General features: G+C 40.0%; 1 protein-coding gene across 1 annotated transcript; it reads left to right on the forward strand.

Moving 5' to 3' along the window:
- Positions 1-14,443: 14,443 nt before the first annotated feature.
- On the forward strand, positions 14,444-15,965 carry LOC308682601 (aerolysin-like protein). Its single transcript, XM_081352433.1, has 3 exons — positions 14,444-14,496; positions 14,609-14,663; positions 14,761-15,965. The coding sequence occupies exon 3, from the start codon at positions 14,778-14,780 to the stop codon at positions 15,717-15,719; it is 942 nt and encodes a 313-aa protein (XP_081208559.1). The 5' UTR covers positions 14,444-14,496; positions 14,609-14,663; positions 14,761-14,777; the 3' UTR covers positions 15,720-15,965.
- The last annotated feature ends 3,256 nt before the right edge of the window (positions 15,966-19,221 follow it).

Consider the following 19,221-nt stretch of genomic DNA (forward strand, 5'->3'; position numbering starts at 1 on the left):
TGTTACAAAGCACATTATATTTTGATATATTTTTTGGATCAAAAGCCATAAGTGTATTTACCCATTTTAACTTGAGGAAACATGAACAGGAATAAACCAGAGCAAAACTAAAAATACAGTAATGAATATGATGATTTATACATTAGATAAAAATGTATTTAAACGTTTTTATTTATTGTCATTGTGCTTGTTGCAACAGAGTTGAGGCAAGATCTATGCCCAGTGGTCACATTTATTAACAATTCAGGTCCAAACAAAAGTGCAGGAGAATAACTAACTTAATGTAGACAAGAACGGCCAAATTACAATCTGAGGTCCATAAAAAGAGAAACCAAACAGCTAAACCAGGGCTGCCAGCTATCTGGCACTCAGCGTGAGACTCTTACAATGACACTTTTCTCATGCCTTCAGGCCACACATACATTTTCTTACATATTAAAAAATGTTTGCAAAGCAATGAGGACACTGTCACCGACAAACAAGACAGAGCAGGTAACTTTTGGCATGAAAAGCAGTTTACAAAATTACGAAATTACGAAATTCAAACTGTAAATACATGTGACGTATCAGATCACTGTAGAGCCTGAGGTCAAGTGGCACGTGCAATTATCATCTCTTCCTTTTTACTACTAGAGTAGTTAGTAAAAATGGATCAATCAGTGTTTCAGCTGTGGACAGATGTCAATAAAACAGCTGGAGAATGATGTCATGTAACGTAACATTTAGCCTACCTCAGGAAAGCCATTTAATGAGCATATGTTAGTTAGCTAGAAAAAATAACTATAGAGTAGTATTTTGCTAAATATATGCACTATTTTACTTATATTAAGTCAAGTCAAGTCACCTTTATTTATATAGCGCTTTTTATAATACAGATTGTTTGTAAAAGCAGCTTTACAGCGATAACAGGAAAATAATGTTTGTAAACAAAGTTTGTTTCTAGAGGAAAATAGCATCTCAGCTATTAATATATTAAGCTATTAAAGGCTAATTTTAAGAAAAGAAAGTCGTACATAGAAAACATGCCGTAATGTACCCTGAGTGTAAAAATAGCCGCAATCATTGTGAAGCGTGCTAGCACTTTGCAAAGATTAATATAAATATTAATATAAAGGTTAAAAAAATGTTACACACACTTCTTCTTCTGGAGGTGCAGCAGGAACACGAATAGTTGGTACTGATCCTTTTTTCAGGAGCAGCTTCTTTAGAAAAAACAGCTATACTGACCCTCGAGCAGTCTGGTGTGTGAAATGATTTGCGCAAACATGAAAGCATTGACGTTGATCGTGGGGAATATTCCCTTCGAAAACAAACTCCGCCACTGCGTCTTCAGCGGTTCGTCAAGATGATGCTGTGTTCCTTATTACACCCAAGAACAGAACACTACAATCGCTTAGACGCCATTCTGCTCATAGACAGTGCCAGTATCAACAATGACGCACAGAGTATGATGACAGACAGGCAGCTTGCTCACGAGCGGGGGGCGGGTCTGTGTTGAAACGCTCCTGTCAATCAACAATCATGGGAGGGGCGTCCGACCATGTGACGTCACTAGGTCGAACGGCTTGATTTGAGAGAGGGGAAAACATATAAGGAGATTAAAAAAAAACACTGGATGGATTTTTATCATTTCATGATGGTTGTGTACAGGCACTGCCAACACACATTTCAGTACAATCAACTTGTAAAAGTGCATGTACCATTATATGACCCCTTTAAGTAAGCTATTAAGCTTACTTAAGTAATCTCAGTGATGGTTCATTTTTGATGTGTGTGTGTGTATGTATATATATGTGTGTATATATATATATATATATATATATATATATATATATATATATATATATATATATATATATATATATATATATATATAATTTTAGAGTGGCCTTTTATTGTGGCCAGCCTAAGGCACACCTGTGCAATAATCATGCTGTCTAATCAGCATCTTGATATGCCACACCTGTGAGGTGGATGGATTATATCGGCAAAGGAGAAGTGCTCACTAACACAAATTTAGACAGATTTGTAAACAATATTTGAGAGAAATAGGCCTTTTGTGTACATAAAGTCTTAGATCTTTGAGTTTAGCTCATGAAAAATGGGGGCAAAAACACAAGTGTTGTTTATAATTTTGTTCAGTGTATATATATGTTATGCCCTTATTAGGGAGCAACAATGAAGGAGGAGGAAACGTTTACGGCGGTTACAATACTCTCTTTATTTTCACATTCTTCATAACAAAGACTGACTCTCAAGTTCTCGCAATTCGCCGCAACGCCGATCAACATCTCGGTCCTGGCCAGGGATCGATGTGACAAAGTGGAACGCTCAATGAGGACGCCAAACAGGAAGCTTTTAATGACAGGCACACCTGTGCACCGGTGCACCCAATCCCCCTGATTGCCTCAGCTCCGCAGCGCATCTGTAGGAGGAGCAAAACACACCCAAACACGGCAAAGGCGACAATACAAAGTAGATACAGCCGTCACACTCCCCCCCTTAAGAAAAGGAAACCAATAAGTTTCCGCCAACAAGCATTCATAACCGCACCAACCATAATTTTAGTATAGGCCTATACATACACAACATCAACAACATTTCCCCACGTGGATAGAATAATAAATAGAAAAAACAAACCTGTTACTCTTCATCCAAGGCACAGCTTACAAAGTGTTCTACAATGGTGCCCTGGACAGTGCATCGGCCACTATATTTTCTGAGCCCTTCAAATGCCTAACATCTAAATGAAAGGGCTGAAGAAACAGGCACCAACGCATCAGCCGTTGATTTGGATTTTTAAGAGAATGTAAAAATGTAAGCGGATTATGGTCACTATAAACTATTACCGCTGAGCTGTTCCCACCTACATACACTTCGAAATGTTGGAGTGCTAAAATTAACGCAAGTGCCTCCTTTTCAATTGTGGAGTAGTTCCTCTGATGACTATTGAACTTACGCGAGAAAAAACAAACCGGCCGCTCAATACCTGCATCATCCTCTTGAATTAACACTGCCCCTGCTCCCTCTTTACTGGCATCTACCTGAATCTTAAAAGTTTTCTCCAGCTGAGGTGCCATAAGGACAGGTGTCGTAGTTAGTAACGATTTCACTGCCTCAAAGGCATTCTGACAAGACTCAGACCAAACAAACAAGGCTTTAGCTTTCAATAGATCCGTTAAAGGGGCAACGACCGTCGAAAAGTTCCTACAGAAACAGCGGTAGAAACCCACCAGACCTAGAAAACTCATTAACTCCTTTTTAGTGACCGGAACAGGATATTCATCTATTGCTCTCACCTTCTCCCTCACTGGACGCACCTGTCCTTGCCCCACTACCTTACCGAGATACGAAACCGTCGCTCCTGCAAACTCGCACTTAGCAAGATTCAATGTAAGATTTGCTTGAGAGAGACGGACCAAAAGTAAACGTAAACGTTTAAGATGTTCTGGCCATGTATCACTTACCACGATCGTATCATCCAGATAAACCGTCACGCCCTTTAGTCCCGCAATAACTCTATTCATCATTCTTTGAAACGTCGCCGGTGCGTTTCGAAGACCGAAGCTCATAACCCGGTAAGAAAATAATCCGTTAGGTGTTATAAACGATGAAACCTCGCGCGCGCGCTCTGTCAGCGGAATCTGCCAATAGCCTTTCAGTAAATCTAATTTTGTCACAAATTTTGCGGCACCGACCTGATCGACACAGTCCTCCATTCTCGGCAGAGGGAAGGAGTCTGGTCTTGTAACAGAATTCAGTTTCCTATAATCTGTACAAAAACGGAACGTACCATCCGATTTTTTAACTAACAGACACGGCGAGGACCAGCTGGAAAATGAAGGCTCGGCTAATCCGTTATCCAGCAAATACTGGACTTCCTTTTCTAACACCTCTCGTTTGTTCAGTGGAACCCTGTAAAAACGCTGACGAACAGGAGCAGCCTCGCCCACCTCAATATCATGCTCTACCTGTGTGGTTTGGGTTGGAACATCCGAAAACAGCTCCGGGAACTCAGAAAGCAAACTAATCAATTCTTGACTTTGCGTCGCGTCTAAATGTTTAAGATTGGAAGACAGATTTTTCAACGTCTCAGAATTCTTTAAACGACCCAGTAATACGCAGTCATCAGGAGATTCTAATTCGTCCACAGACAAACTCATGTCCTGTGAAACACCTGACTGAGGGGAGCTGTCCACTAGCACCACAGGCGCCACTGGCACGGAGACCGGTCGGTTTCGCTGATAATACGGCTTAAGGAGATTTACATGACAGACTTGGGATCTCTTTCTACGGTCTGGCGTCAAAATCGTGTAGTTATCCATGGCCCCGCAATGTATTATCTCATACGGCCCAGTATATTTGGCTTGAAACGGGGAATCTACCACAGGCAGAAGCGCAATGACCTGATCTCCTACACTAAACTTCCGATGTTCAGTGTATCGGTCAAACAATTTTTTCATTTTCCCCTGAGTTTTGTTTAAACATTTCCCAGCTAACTCCCCAGCTAATGAAAGCCGGCGACGAAAACCCAGTACGTACTCTAAAAATTTTTTCGGTGGTTCTGAATCAACCCATTGATCACGCAAGACAGCTAATAACCCACGGACTTTGTGTGCAAAAACCAGCTCGTTTGGGCTAAACCCAATGCTCTGCTGCGTGACCTCCCTGGCTGCTAACATCACCCACGGAAGACCCTCTTCCCAGTCCCGCTGCATTTCCAGACAGTAAGCTCTCAGTAGTGATTTTAACGTAGAATGGAAACGTTCGAGTGCCCCTTGACTCTGGGCGTGATACGCTGTTGACAGATTGTGTTTAATACCCAGCTCAAAAAGTACCTCCGCAAACAATTTCGAAGTAAAATTACTTCCTTGGTCTGATTGGATGATTTTCGGTAAACCAAAAATAGACACGAACTGAGTGATCGCTTTCACAATAGATTTTGTATTAATCGAGCGCAATGGGAATGCAGCTGGATAACGCGTAACTTGACACATCACTGTCAACAGGTACTCACTTCCAGCTTTCGAACGAGGAAGAGGACCGACGCAATCAATGATGAGATGTTCGAACGGTTGACATACAGCCGGAATTGGACGCAGAGGAGCCGGTTTTAACGACTGGTTCGGTTTGCCGGTAAGCTGGCAGGTATGACGGGTCCTAATAAAACTGGCAACGTCCTTTTTAATACGAGGCCAGTAAAAGTAGCGAAGAATTCTGTCATACGTTTTCTGAACACCAGCATGACCGGCAAGCTGATCGTGAGCCATTTTCAACACTAACGAACGAAACTTTACTGGTATCAGGACCTGAATGACAGAATCTCCCATACCATCAACAGCATGCGGAGACCACTTTCTCAGTAACACATTCTGTTCAATAAAATAGCCTTGCGCTCTGTCACGAATTTCAGTGCTGTCAACAACTTGTTCAAATTGTGGTTTTAATGTTTCATCATTTTGCTGTTCAATAGACAACTCTTCTCGAGAAACCACTATGGGATAATCACTCAAAACGAAACACGATTCAGCGTCACTGATTTTCTCTTCAGCCCTAGGTTGAGCACCAGAACGAGTCACTGCACACGCGACGAACACTTTCGGATACTGTTGCGCACTGTCATCCGGACCATCAGTACAGGACGGTCTATCAGTCACAACCAGAGAGGGCGATTGATTAACCCAAACGCGTCCGCCGGCCAAGTTATTTCCGAGGATCAGTGAAACGCCATCAACAGGTAGAATAGGGCGTATACCAAGATCCACCACCCCATGCACTAGTTCACAAGTCAAATCAACTTTATGCAGGGGTACGGATAATGTATTAAGCCCAATGCCACGAATCAAGAGTGAGCTACCAGTGTGCGACTCAGTTGAGAAGGGCAACACAGACTCCAAAATAAACGACTCGGATGACCCCGTGTCTCGGAGAATTTTCACTGCCACTCTCTCAACACCACCTGGAAATGACACAAAACCATTAGAAATAAAAGGTTCAAATAAGTGCTGGTGATTCTCTACATTCGTGGGCGCTACCACCGGCATTCCTTTCAAAGTACCCGCCTGATTTAATACAGGAACAGAAGTGGCCAGGACAGCAGGCTTCGCGGAATGGGCGTGTCTAACAAATTTTGACTTAAGCACTGGACAATTTGACTTCCAATGTCCTTTACCCAGACAGTAGTTACAGTTATCATAGTCACTCACTGTTTTTTTCACAAAACGCCTGGCTGGACCGATAGGGACAACGGAAAAATTCCCCCGTGTATGAACCTGACGTTCACTGAATTTATCAGCACGGGGCTTATGAATAAGTTCCCAGTCATCCACCAGCAGTGCAGCTTCTGAAGCAGTTTTAACCTGACGTTCCGCTACATAAGTGGCTATCATCTCGGGAAGTGTATTTCTGTATTGTTCAAATAAAATTAACTCTCTCAGCCTATCCATTGTTGTACTATCTGCCGCTGTACACCAACGATCAAACTGCACAGTCAATTCCCTTACGAACTCAACATTTGTTTCACTCCCCTTTCGCTGTAACGTACGGAACTTTTGCCGATAGCTCTCTGGGACACGCTCATTAATCTTTAACACCGCCGCTTTAATGGCTTCATAATTCTGGCTGTCAGCATCCGATAGCGTAGAATAGGCTTGTTGGGCTTTACCTGTTAAAACGCACTGAAGCAGCATAGCGCGTTCAACATCACTCCATTTATACGCTACTGCGACTCGCTCAAATAGGAGAAAAAAAATCTCCACCTCAGCCTCATTAAACGGCGGTACCAAACGTAAGTTATGAGCCACACTCAGTTTCGCCGAATCAACATTTAAACCTGCACCCACCGGCTTACCTTCTTCATGTAACTCTAGTCGACGCCTTTCAATCTCTAAACGCTGTTGCTCTAACTCTTGTCGGCTTTTCTCCAACTGCAGCTCCATTTGGACCTTCTCACATTCCAAGCGACGCTTCTCACACTCAGTATCACGTTGTATCAGCAACAACTCTTTCTGTTGCTCAAATGAAAGAGCGCTTAAGGCAGACAACGGAAGAGTAGTTGGAATAGGCGTACTTACGGCAGGCAACGCAGCTGAATCAGGCAATTTAGATTTTCTTCTCAAGATTTTAAGATCACCCAGCGCAGTTTCAAGGACTAGCTTAATTCCATCTTTTGACCTTTTTTGATTATACGTTAGCTCGATTTTATAATGCGCAGCTAGCTCCAACAATTGCTCTTTGGTCATTTCCTCTAACAATTCCTCAGACGGAGACTGAGAAAATGTTTCAATAACATCGGTCGCCATAATTACCAATAATCACGCTTACAAAACACACGCTCAGCAAATATTACGCACAAAACGAAAGAGAATTTTTTTTTTTTTTTTAAAGTGACAAATCAGGATCCATTTAAAGAAACCAAACCATCCATTTAAACTAAATAAACCCTAGTCTTCAGTTGGCCCAAGACCGGGTACTTACGCACTAAATCCCGCAAGTTTGGGAAGACGACCAATTGCCGAGTCGCCCCCCAAACCTCGGATGTGCCCCCGAGACAACTGCTCTAAGCCCCGAGCCAACCAAAAATAACAAACTAAAATAAAAAACTACGTGCCCAAAGACACGCACTAAACCTACCCAGAAGGTTTGTTCTTCAAATACTCCCAACAAATTATGTTATAGAGCCTAACTAATTAATGGAGCGTTCCAACTTTTCAATTTACAAATAGGCGGATAATATACAAATATATTCAATTCAAATATCCTACCTTTTACCCTCCTTCAAAGACAACGTTTTTTCAAAATCATTCGCACGAATCCAAACACAAATTTAGTTCGACGAGCCCCCAATTGTTACGCCCTTATTAGGGAGCAACAATGAAGGAGGAGGAAACGTTTACGGCGGTTACAATACTCTCTTTATTTTCACATTCTTCATAACAAAGACTGACTCTCAAGTTCTCGCAATTCGCCGCAACGCCGATCAACATCTCGGTCCTGGCCAGGGATCGATGTGACAAAGTGGAACGCTCAATGAGGACGCCAAACAGGAAGCTTTTAATGACAGGCACACCTGTGCACCGGTGCACCCAATCCCCCTGATTGCCTCAGCTCCGCAGCGCATCTGTAGGAGGAGCAAAACACACCCAAACACGGCAAAGGCGACAATACAAAGTAGATACAGCCGTCACAATATATATATATATATATATATATATATTAGGGCTGTCAAAGTTAGCGCGTTAATAACGCGTTAACGCAAAATCATATTAACGGCACTCATTTTTTTAACGCTCGATTAACGCAGCGCGTATTTTCTGTTTATCCCGTGGCCCAAAACCTAGTTGGAGAAATGGAGATACACAGTGTTGCCAACTTAGCGACATTGCAGACCCATTTAGGTTTTTTTTTTTTTCCTTCAACAAAGCGCCCAAACCTTATTTAGTTTCTGAGAATCTACCGGTACCGCCGGTACTGCTCTCCCAGCACGCGCGCCTCTCCCTCTCCCTCTCCCTCTCCCTCTCCCTCTCCCTCCCTCTCTCTCTCTCTCTCTCTCTCTCTCTCTCTCTCTCTCTCTCTCTCTCTCTCTCTCTCTCTCTCTCTCTCTCTCTCTCTCTCTCTCTCTCTCTCTCTCTCTCTCTCTCTCTCTCTCTCTCTCTCTCTCTCTCTCTCTCTCTCCCCCCGTCTCGTGCTGGAGAGAGAAGCGCTTTATTTCAGTTAAACACAGAATTTATGTTGCTTCTCTAATTTTACATGCAAGTATAGCCAAAATCAGAGCACAGATATTGTCTTTATTTTGTGTATTTGATTTCACCAGACGACGGCTCGATTATCAGGATTTTTTTACCATTTCATATTCATTGCATTGTTTGACAACAGAAACAGCAAAATATACCAATGAAAACAGTTTTATTGAGAATTTAGCTTCATCAAAATGGGCACAGAGAGAGACAAACTATAATGTAATAATAAATAATAAATGTACATTTAGCATTTTCAGAAGAGCTGCCCTGTCATGCAAAAATCTAAACATGTTTGTGTTAATTGCTCAGTGCAAAGAAAGAGAAGTAATGGGAACCTGGTATTTCTTTGTTCTTTCTACATGTGTCTAATAGACATGAACAAGTTCTTTGAAAAACATCTATGACCTTTGAAACATGTCTCTTCATGCTCTATGTTGACTATGGTTTCAATAATAAACATACATTTGCATAAAGCATCCATATTTATCCATGCCCACGTTGATTAGATTATTACAAACTTAAAGTATTAATTTAAGGTACATTTAAAACAAATAAAAAAAATGTGCGATTAATCGCGAGTTAACTCATGACAATCATGCGATTAATCGCGATAAAAAATTTTAATCGATTGACAGTCCTAATATATACATATACATATACATATACATATACATATACATGCATGCATGCTCTGGAGAAAACTGTGATGTAATTTTCCAGCTCAGTTCAGTTCTCATAATGGTGTCAATGCAGGCAGATCAATAATACTGTTGAATATTAAATTAAATGTCCCCAACTAAGGGCCCTTTCACACTTACCTAGTTTGGTCCGGATTTTCGGTCTTTTCAGTTTGATCCAAATCAAAATTACAGGTGTGAAACCTCCCCCGGACCATGGTCCAGACGAAATTTGGTCTGACGAAAAGAGGTAGTCTTGGTCCGGATCAAACTGAACAAAAGTTTGGTTTGTTTCTAGTGTGAAAGCATTTTCTATATGGTTCGGACTTTCTGACCGTTTACAGGAAGTTCCGGTGGTTCCCGCATAGCCTAAACAACTGAAGAAGAATATGTATGTGCAGATCTGTCAGACCCACACACACACACACACACACACACACACACACACACACACACACACACACACACACACACACACTTGTCCTGCCGGTGACGATGAAATGATCGCACAACGAGAACGTTCATTTGGCGAATTTGAACTAGCCTTGAGTATAGTTGGTGCTGCAGGGAGTAATGCCATCATAATAAAAGTATAGTGTCAACAACATGCGTCTGTTCATTCATTCTTGTCAAAGTTACCCGCCGAATTGACAACACGCTGAAGTCAGACGCACGTCCGTTTACAAACCAATCAATGTCAAGATGCAGCCCACACAGATGATGATGACGGGATGCAAGATTTATGATTCAGGCAGCATCATAAAAAATGGTGCGATATATACTGTATATATATTTGTAACGCAGTTCAGATGTTACCTGAAGGAGGCGGGAACCGGCGAACATTCAAACATTTTAATGATAAAAAATAAATCAACAACAAAACGAAAGTAAAAGACAGCAGCCCCTCACGGACGACTGCTGTCACAATAAAACAAAACAAAACACAACACAAGCTCAGGCCTGTCCTCTCTCTCTCTTCACTGTCGTCGCTCCTCCTTTATGCTTCCGCTCCTCCGTGAGAGATACGAGACCGCTGTGTCTCGCAGGTGTCGCTCATCAGAGTAATCACGCCACCGGCCTCGTGCCGCTCTCTCACGGCCCTCGGCCTCGTCCTGCTCGCTACAATATTAGTTGTCAAAAAGTACCGACTTCGGTACCAGGTACTGACATTTTAAAAATGTGATGCTTTGAGCGCTGTTGAACAGAATCAACAGAATAAACACCTCTGATTGGCCATTGTGTTCACGTGCTCATCGGATATGTCTGAGAGCGCACGGAAGTGTTTGAAAGTGTTTTGAAAGCGGGAGTGGGAGCGTTTGAAAGCACAAGCAGGCGTCTATCAGCGGACCAGCTTTCAAACGCTCCCGTGTGTATCTGTGTAAACGCTCGGTGAAGAGTGTCATTGATGTTTAAAACATGTTTTTGAAGCGCTGATCATTGTAGCCAATCACAGACATATCCGATGAGCGCGTGAACACAATGGGAAATCAGAGGTGTTTACGATTCCGCTCAGCAGCGCTCAAAGCGTCACATTTTTTAAAATTTCAGTACCGACTGGTACGGAAGTTGGTATTTTTATATAAACAGTATTGTACAGTACATGTTGCTGTCTTGGGTGTTAATTGTGATGAATATAGCCTAAATTCGCTGTTTAAATTGCAACAAAAATACATGGTCCCATTGGTTCTTTCTTGTTTTAACTGAACAAATACTTCAAGGGCGATTCCACAGTATCTGTCCACAAGGGGTGTAATGAACAATATAGATTGAATAATACCCAGTTGTTGTCATTTTTTTATTTTTAGTTCACTATTTTGTTAAAGATAGATGTAAGAAATAATAAAGTTACTTTTATCCCACTAAGCCTTGGCATTATCGTGTAATGAGACTTTATTTTATTTCCGTCCCCAGAAATTGCGGATGTCACGGTGGGACATTCAGTGCATCTGGATTTTTCCTAAGTCATTTCTTTCATTTCCTTTAATAAAATCCTGAATTTTGGCGCAAAACATTTATTTTGGTGTGTCTTCTACAAAATACTACTACTAACACTGAAAGTAGAATTCCCTTAATCCACCACGATGCAATGGAAACATTTACTAACGTTCGTTACACTTTCTGTCCAAGCAGTTACGCACGTTAAAATATGATTCTAAAGGAAGCGGAGATATAATTTTTCCATGTAATTCTATCAGTAGCATAATGATACAACCATCTTGTGTGGGTTAAATTCTCATATGCGTTGCTACATGATAAATTGTTAACAAATCGGGATAAAACAGGGGCCGAGATTTTCTGTCCAAAAATCATAACGCTCGAACATTTTATTTTGACGCTGAATTTCCATCTCCTAATGTCTCAACGGTTCTCATTAAAGAAATAAGATTGTCTAGGTGACGGTCGCTCTGCGTGTGAGAAAGTGTTAACAGGATTTCACGGATTTCGACGAATGTGGGTAAGTTTGTGGATTCTGTCCAAAAGGTTACGAACGTTAAAATGATACGAACGTGGTAAACTTTGGTTAAGTAAACATTAAATAGGATCATTGTGGTGAGAAAGGATAAAAGAGTGTGCAAGTCGGATGATTGCGAGTGGTTTCGGACCGAAAGCGTCGTTCATCGTGAAAGAGCATGCATGAATGGTGGTTTTATATATTTTGACAGATTCTGCACATCTTGTTCGTAACTTAGACGGAAATTTTCAGTCTGTCCAACTTCCAACGTTGTTTTCTGCATATTTTTGACTCAATAAGCTGTTCATGAAAGTCACATCGTCAATGACATTTTTCTGTTTTTTTTTTTTTGGATGATTTTTTTTTTCTGTCCAATGTCCGTAAGAATATAGCTTTAGGCTGACGAAGTTAACACGTTAATAGTGCGTTAACACAATCTGTATGATCTTTAAATTTGATAGTATGATGACAGGTTATTTTAATGTGTTATGAACTTGTTCTATTCTTGTTCTATTCTATGCCAGTTTTCATGAAATGGTATTATTTTGTGTTACAAAGGCAATCTTGCAGGATTGTTTAATTTTTTCCGTCCACGTTACACACGTTATAACTTAGCACACTTGTAGGAGTTCCTTTGTCTTCTACATTTGGCAAATAAATTAGAAAAATATACCTGTGGTATTTGTTAGTAATTTTGCTGGATTTCAGTTTATGAACATACCAGACTCAAAAATGCACCTTTAAGTTTATAGAACAGATAATATTAGATGGCCACCCTGCCTGCATGGAAGTCCTATTACCAGTTTTGTGAACCATACACAACGCATGACTCATAACTATACCAAATTAGGAACAAAGTAAAACATGAACTGGGATTCAACCAGATTTTATTAAACTGAATTAGATTAAGTACACTTTCTGCTTGAACTTACATTGTTTTTCCGTCCATGTTACATACGTTAAATTTGACATCAACTCAACTTTGATCAAAGTTTACTAGTTTACCATTGCCAGATTTATCCTGCCTTTCACACAGCTGTACCCCAGGTTTTCTCAGGATGTTAACCTGAGGACAATGGCTTTCTCCATGAAGATTGATTTTTGCAGGCTGTTGTCCTTGCAGTTAGCCCTAAACTGTGGAATCGCCCTCAAGTGAAATGATCACATAGAAATGAAACATGGTTTCACACAAACAAACTACAAAAAGTCCTTACATGCATGTAAGTTCAGCTTAAATATTCAGATAGACCCACCCTTTTTTACCAGTTTATATGTCAAAACACAAGACACCTGGGGTGCACACCTGGTTTGCTCTCAAGTTAATGCTCAGTCATACTCAAGTTAATTTGTGTAAATACATTTTTGATTTTGATCCAAAATCTAGTGATGCATGATTGATTTTGCATCAAGTCTGAACTGGAATTCTAAAGTTCCTCTGTGCTCAAAAAATAAAATCATATACTTATGAACTTTAACCAAACTGGTGCTGGTTCTTGGGGCAGCTGCTCTGCCAGGGGAACCAATGACCAGTAAAGATGCTGTAACTGACTAGGTTAGACAACCTGCCCACAAAGTAAATTCTTCTTTTACCAGTCATTCAATGTTTAAAAACAGATTTTAACTGCTAAAGTCGTTCTATTTTTCATGTCAAAAGTTATAACAAATAATTAATGTATGATTTGTATATAACATCATTTTTAGATGAGCTGAGAAAGTTCAATAAGAATATATATATTTTTTTTTTTTTGCATGCATATTCAATAATTTTAAGTATTTAGCATAATTTCTATTGGTTCTGTAAAATATAGAATGTTACAAAGTACATAACATTTTATCATGTTTATGGGTAATTTGTATACCAATTTTAACTCAAGCAATGACAAAGCAAAATCAAGTATGCACTCCTGTTTGAACCTGCAAAAAGGGCGAACTATATGCAAAAATGAAATTAGGACATTTTTCTCCCCTGCAATAGAGCAATACTGTAAAGTTTGTACACTGATACTAATATTTGAGGTTTTTTTTTTTGGTGAAACTACAACTCTCCTAAACATATTCATATCGAAAAACAATTTCAATTTAACTTATATGTGATAATGATTTTACTTGCATTTATACACACTGGTCAGGTAAAGCAGGATAGATCATCAACAAAATAGGGACAAAATATTTTCTGCAATAAAAAAAAAAATGACTGGAATGACTTTGGACATGGTAGCTGGTTTGTTACAGGCTCAAGGTGATCTTCCAGCTTTAAACAGTCCGATTAAAATCTACCAGGTAATTTTTAAAACGTTGCTTGAAAATGCATTGACCGAGCACAGGCACAGACACTTAGAACAAGCTCAGGGCCAGTGAACTGACATTTTCCACTGTTTAGACTATTTGGTCACTTAATTTGCCACATACATTAGTTGTTTGTTATGACCTGCAAGAGATGCAAATGAAATGAGTGTTGCATAACTAAAATAATTATGTCACTTGTAACCGCACATCAGGCGCCGCCCGTCCCCTTTGGAGCTCTATTTAAGCAGCAGCCCAATCAAACACATCTCAGTCAAACACAACTCATCTTCCTGACTTGTACCAGACGAGCTATTCTTGAGTTCTTCAGACTAAAGTCATTCATGTGAGTATATTTCAGTGAGCATTTAAGATGCAATTCATGTAGCCAATGGCTTGAAACTTTGCAGGAGGTTAATACAGGACTAGTAATAAATTGTGAAACTTTTTTTGTGCAGATGAAATAAAAAACAAATCCAAATTTCTGTTAATCACGAAATAAGAATAAAAAATGTGAGTAAAAAATACCATTTTAGAATTCATGCATAAGAGACATTAAAAAACCTGTTTTAGATCTCTGGTGTTAATTAATCTTGTAATTGCTCTTCAGATCTAATTTCTTCAAGGATGTCAACACTTCTGAATACAATCGGTGGAAACGGAGGTGGTCCATTTTCATTTACTGGTGAAAGCAATGGTGCCAGTTTGGAGAAGATCTGGGTGTGGGTGGGAGAATGGCAGGTTAGGGGTGTCAGGGTCTGGCTTACAGATGGGAGAAATGAAACCTTTGGACAGTCATCTGGATCCAATCAAGAGTATACGTTCAAGCCTGGTGAGTGTTTCACCTCACTGTCCCTGTGGGGGAATGGAGAAGGATCACGTCTTGGAGCCATCAAATTCAAGACCAGTCTAGGGGGAGAGTTCTTTGCAAAAATGACAAAATGGAGTTTAAAAACAGAATATCCCATGGATATTGGCTCTGGTTATTGTTTGGGAGTTGTAGGAAAAGGTGGTTCCGACATTGACAGTATGGGATTCATGTTTATCAGTGCAGTTGAATCGACAGTTCTTGCTGATGTCAACTATCCCACTCTCAACCAACTGATACCAAAGGTGACGGTAGAAGAAATCAAATCCGTCACTTTCAGGAACGACTCCTCTGCCATACAACATCAAAAAATCGAAACCTCAAAGAAGGTGACCAAAAAATCCTCATGGTCTTTGAGCAAGAGTTTTACTGCGACGTTTAGTCTGGAAGTGAGTGCTGGGATTCCAGAGGTTGCTGAAGTTACTGCAGGATTCAGTTTCAGTGTTGGATCTGAAAGCACTTATGGTCAGGAGAACACAGATGAGAGAACCGAAACTCTGACTACCGATGTAGAAGTCCCACCAAAAAAGAAGCTAGATGTTTCAGTCACTATTGGCAGAGCCACTTTTGACATGCCTTACACTGGCACAGTGAAGACCACCTGCAAGAACGGCAGTGTGTATTCGTACAGAACCAAGGGCACATACAAAGGCGTCACTTACACTGATATCAAAGTGAAGACTAAAGAATCTCCTCTGTAATGTCAAGACAGATTGTTCTTGTCTGGTCTTTATCTGATTTTACCAGGAATGTATCAAGTGTTCTACATTTAATCATTTTGTTTGAACCTTTCTTCATCTGTTTCATTTCGAAGTGTTCTTTGCCCCTTTATTTTTAACAGGGGAAATATATACTCAGCATTGTCTTTTCAAATAATCTTTTCTGATTCTGTTACAAAATATTTACATCTCTTCATACTTTGAGTAATCTAGTAATAGATATTATTGTGATTTGTTATAACGTGATTACACAATGTATTTTATTGTATCAACTTCACATGTTTAATCTGACATTTAATAAAAGCATTTCATGAGCCGTTTATCTGTATTTAATGTCATTTTTTTACTAATTGTTTCATTTTAAGGTCTTCAGAGAAAATCTTTTAGCTAAGCAGTTTGTTGAAAGTGACTATTTCTGTCATTCATCTACATAAAATTCTAATTAAGAATTAACAGAGGTTTAGCTCTAGTCACTACTGCTATTTTATTGCAAATGTTTCATACAATGTCATCACTATCGTGATTAGTCTTTGTTTTAGTTGAGCTCTTGACCCAGTGGGGTTTATGTGAACATTGTTCATTAAAAGTAGTTGTTTTTTTTGGTCTTTGTTAATCAGTGGTATATAAAATAAGGTAATTTGCAGATTATTCATAAAATGTTAAAAATGAAGGCTTTCAGTATTACTGAATGGTTATACTTACTCAATTTATACCAAGAAATTGAAAAATAAATGCATAAATGGAGGCATCAGCAGGGCTATCGCTAGAGAGAAGAAAGGTGTACTGTAAAAAATGATTTGTTGACACAACTTGACTTCGTCGAGTCATCTTGTTGCAAATTGAGCCGACGTACTGTATCAATGAGCATTTAGATTTTTTAGTTAAGTCAACTGAAAAACATATTGGTTGAACTTAATTTGTTTTCACAACCATGAACCAAGTCTAATTGACATAAAATAGTATTTTTTCCTCAACATCATAACTTAACTATATGAGTTTACTGGACTTCATTGCTTTGACAAGTTGTTCTGGATGGAACCAGAATTTTTATGAAATCAACACAACTGCAAAATTGAAACTCTCAGCATTTATTTTTTTAAACAGATTTGCATCCATAAACACAGACACAAAGAATTCTCTTGCAAATATATAAAAACACTACACAATAAAACACCTGCTCAGGTCCTTTGACACAAGCCTGGCGAATTATTTGCTGATCTATAAAAACAAATACATTTACATATTTAACAAAGATGCCAGGGTCTCAGTGACAACAGTACTAAATTAACACATCATGCAGGAAGTTAAAACATTTTCATTTCAATCAACGTGACCGGACTGGTCGTATTATCTTAGGATATTAAGTTTGCCCATATCTTCTAATAGAACAGCACAACTTTCATAGCCCAAGATTTTCTTTTTCTTACAACACAATTTACCTGTCTCTGTGAAAAGTGCTGGCCATTGGATTTTAATTTGTGACACTGGTGGCTCCTCCTCAACAACTTGTCTTCTCAAAGAATATGTGCTGCTCACCGTGAAACACTGCAAGCCTCTGAAAAATGACACAGGTCACAGTTCACATTTGATGTTGCTTTAAGCAATGTTGAGGAGGCTTGAACACACTGAATATGGTCGCAAGTTAATGATTCTTCAGAGACAGTTTACTCCTGAATGTGCATACACAATCTGTATAGATGTGTGGGAGTGGACAGTGACTTGCCTGATGGTAGTGTTTCAGCTTGTAGTGTGCGATTAAGGCATGCTGGTTGGGCGAGGAAAATCTACAAATCTTGCAACACCACCTCATCGATATTGTTGTTTCCACTCTTGAACTGTACTGATCCTGCAAATACAAAACAAAAAAGTCCAACTCCAGCTAGGTATACATGTTACATACAGAAATATTCACGCGATGCACAAGTCAACGATTTGGCAACAATGACGATCCAGCACAGGACAGCAAAAATAAGAAGAAATAGGGAAGTAGCAAGGCAGGTAACAAAGGAGAGAAGGTGGGACAGATGATTAAATCAGAAGCAAACGAGGCAGGTAACAAGGGAGTGCAGGTGGGAACAACTAACCAATAACTAGATAACAAGATGGGTGTGGCTACACAATAAACAGCCGAGCACATGGCACAGGGAAACACGCAGGAAGCCATGTGCTTGCACCAAACAGACAAAACACACCTAAACAGAAGGGCACATGTTCCCGCTCACAACAAGACAAGACACAAGCAGTGTCAGAGCTCTGTCACCAAACCAAGAATAAACAGACCGAAGTGACGGAATTCTGACACGCTGTTCATTATTAACATAATTATAAATTTCATGATTCTTCAGGGCTTCACAGTTAACACAAATGACAAAAGTTTAATCATGTGATTATTCAACTACAAAAAGTTGTGACATTACATTAATACAAGATCAGCGACCAAGTTGGCTAACGTTTACAGAAGACACGCCGTTGTGCTCAAAAACATTCATATGGAATGTAATTTGAAAGAACAACAACTTAGCGTTTAAGAAACATAAGTCAATCAAGCATTTTTATAATACAACAACAAATTACAACTAAATGTTGTTGCAACCATGAATAAATAAAAATGCATATTTGTCATATTAAACACAAATATGGACAGGCAGCGGTGCTTCAGATATTACTGGTCATTCTGTGTTTCTATGATAAAAACTAACGATAATGAGATCCAATTAACAACACGCTAAAAAGTCACTTATGTGCACTGTTTTATCTATTTATCAACATTAACTTTTATTGTTTTTCTGCTCGCGTCTCGACAGCAGCTCGGTGATTAGGTGTCTCGGTGTCTAGCGAGCAAAAATTTGCCTGGCAGTGCGTGTGGCTCCTGATCATTAATCAAGTTGTCTTAGTTTGCAAAATGTGATTGCCTGAAATCAAAACGCGGACGGTGAGCGCTAACGAAACAAGCCTAAATTAGCATTAAAGAAAGCACAAAGTCTGTTTCCGCCCAGCCCTGAATCTCCTGCTTCTCCGCTGGTTCTGCCCAGCCCCATGTCGCTTGTGATCCCTCCCTGCCTTCGTTTTCCACCTCCACTAACAGCCAGTTCCTCAGCCCCATCTCCGATGGTTCTCTTCAGCCCCTCTGCATCTTCTACACTACCCTGTGAGGATCTGCCTTGGAGTCTCAGGACACCAGCTCTGCCCAGTAAGAAGGACCCCCTGGCTCCACCTCCAGCCTCAGAACCCATCGCTCCACCTAATATCCATCGCTGTGGCTCAAAACCAGTAAGCTGTCCAACTAGACAGGTTTTTGGACATTTTAGCGCGTTGCGTGCTTCAATGCAAATAGTCACCTCGCTCACTGGATTTTGAGACACAGCCGTGTTTACTTACGGATTCCTATATATTGGTCACTTATAAATTATCCATCGCTCCGACCTGTCGGCTCAGCCTTGACTCCTCTCTCCCTCAGCTCCACCAGAAACCATCGTCCTAATGT

The sequence above is a fragment of the Scardinius erythrophthalmus genome (genome assembly GCF_964197995.2).
Source record: "Scardinius erythrophthalmus genome assembly, chromosome: 2".
Taxonomy (NCBI): Eukaryota; Metazoa; Chordata; class Actinopteri; order Cypriniformes; family Leuciscidae; genus Scardinius; species Scardinius erythrophthalmus.

Bases quoted from the DNA above. Each gene is read 5' to 3' on its own strand.
- LOC308682601 (XM_081352433.1), top strand. From the start codon at position 14,778: ATGTCAACACTTCTGAATACAATCGGTGGAAACGGAGGTGGTCCATTT.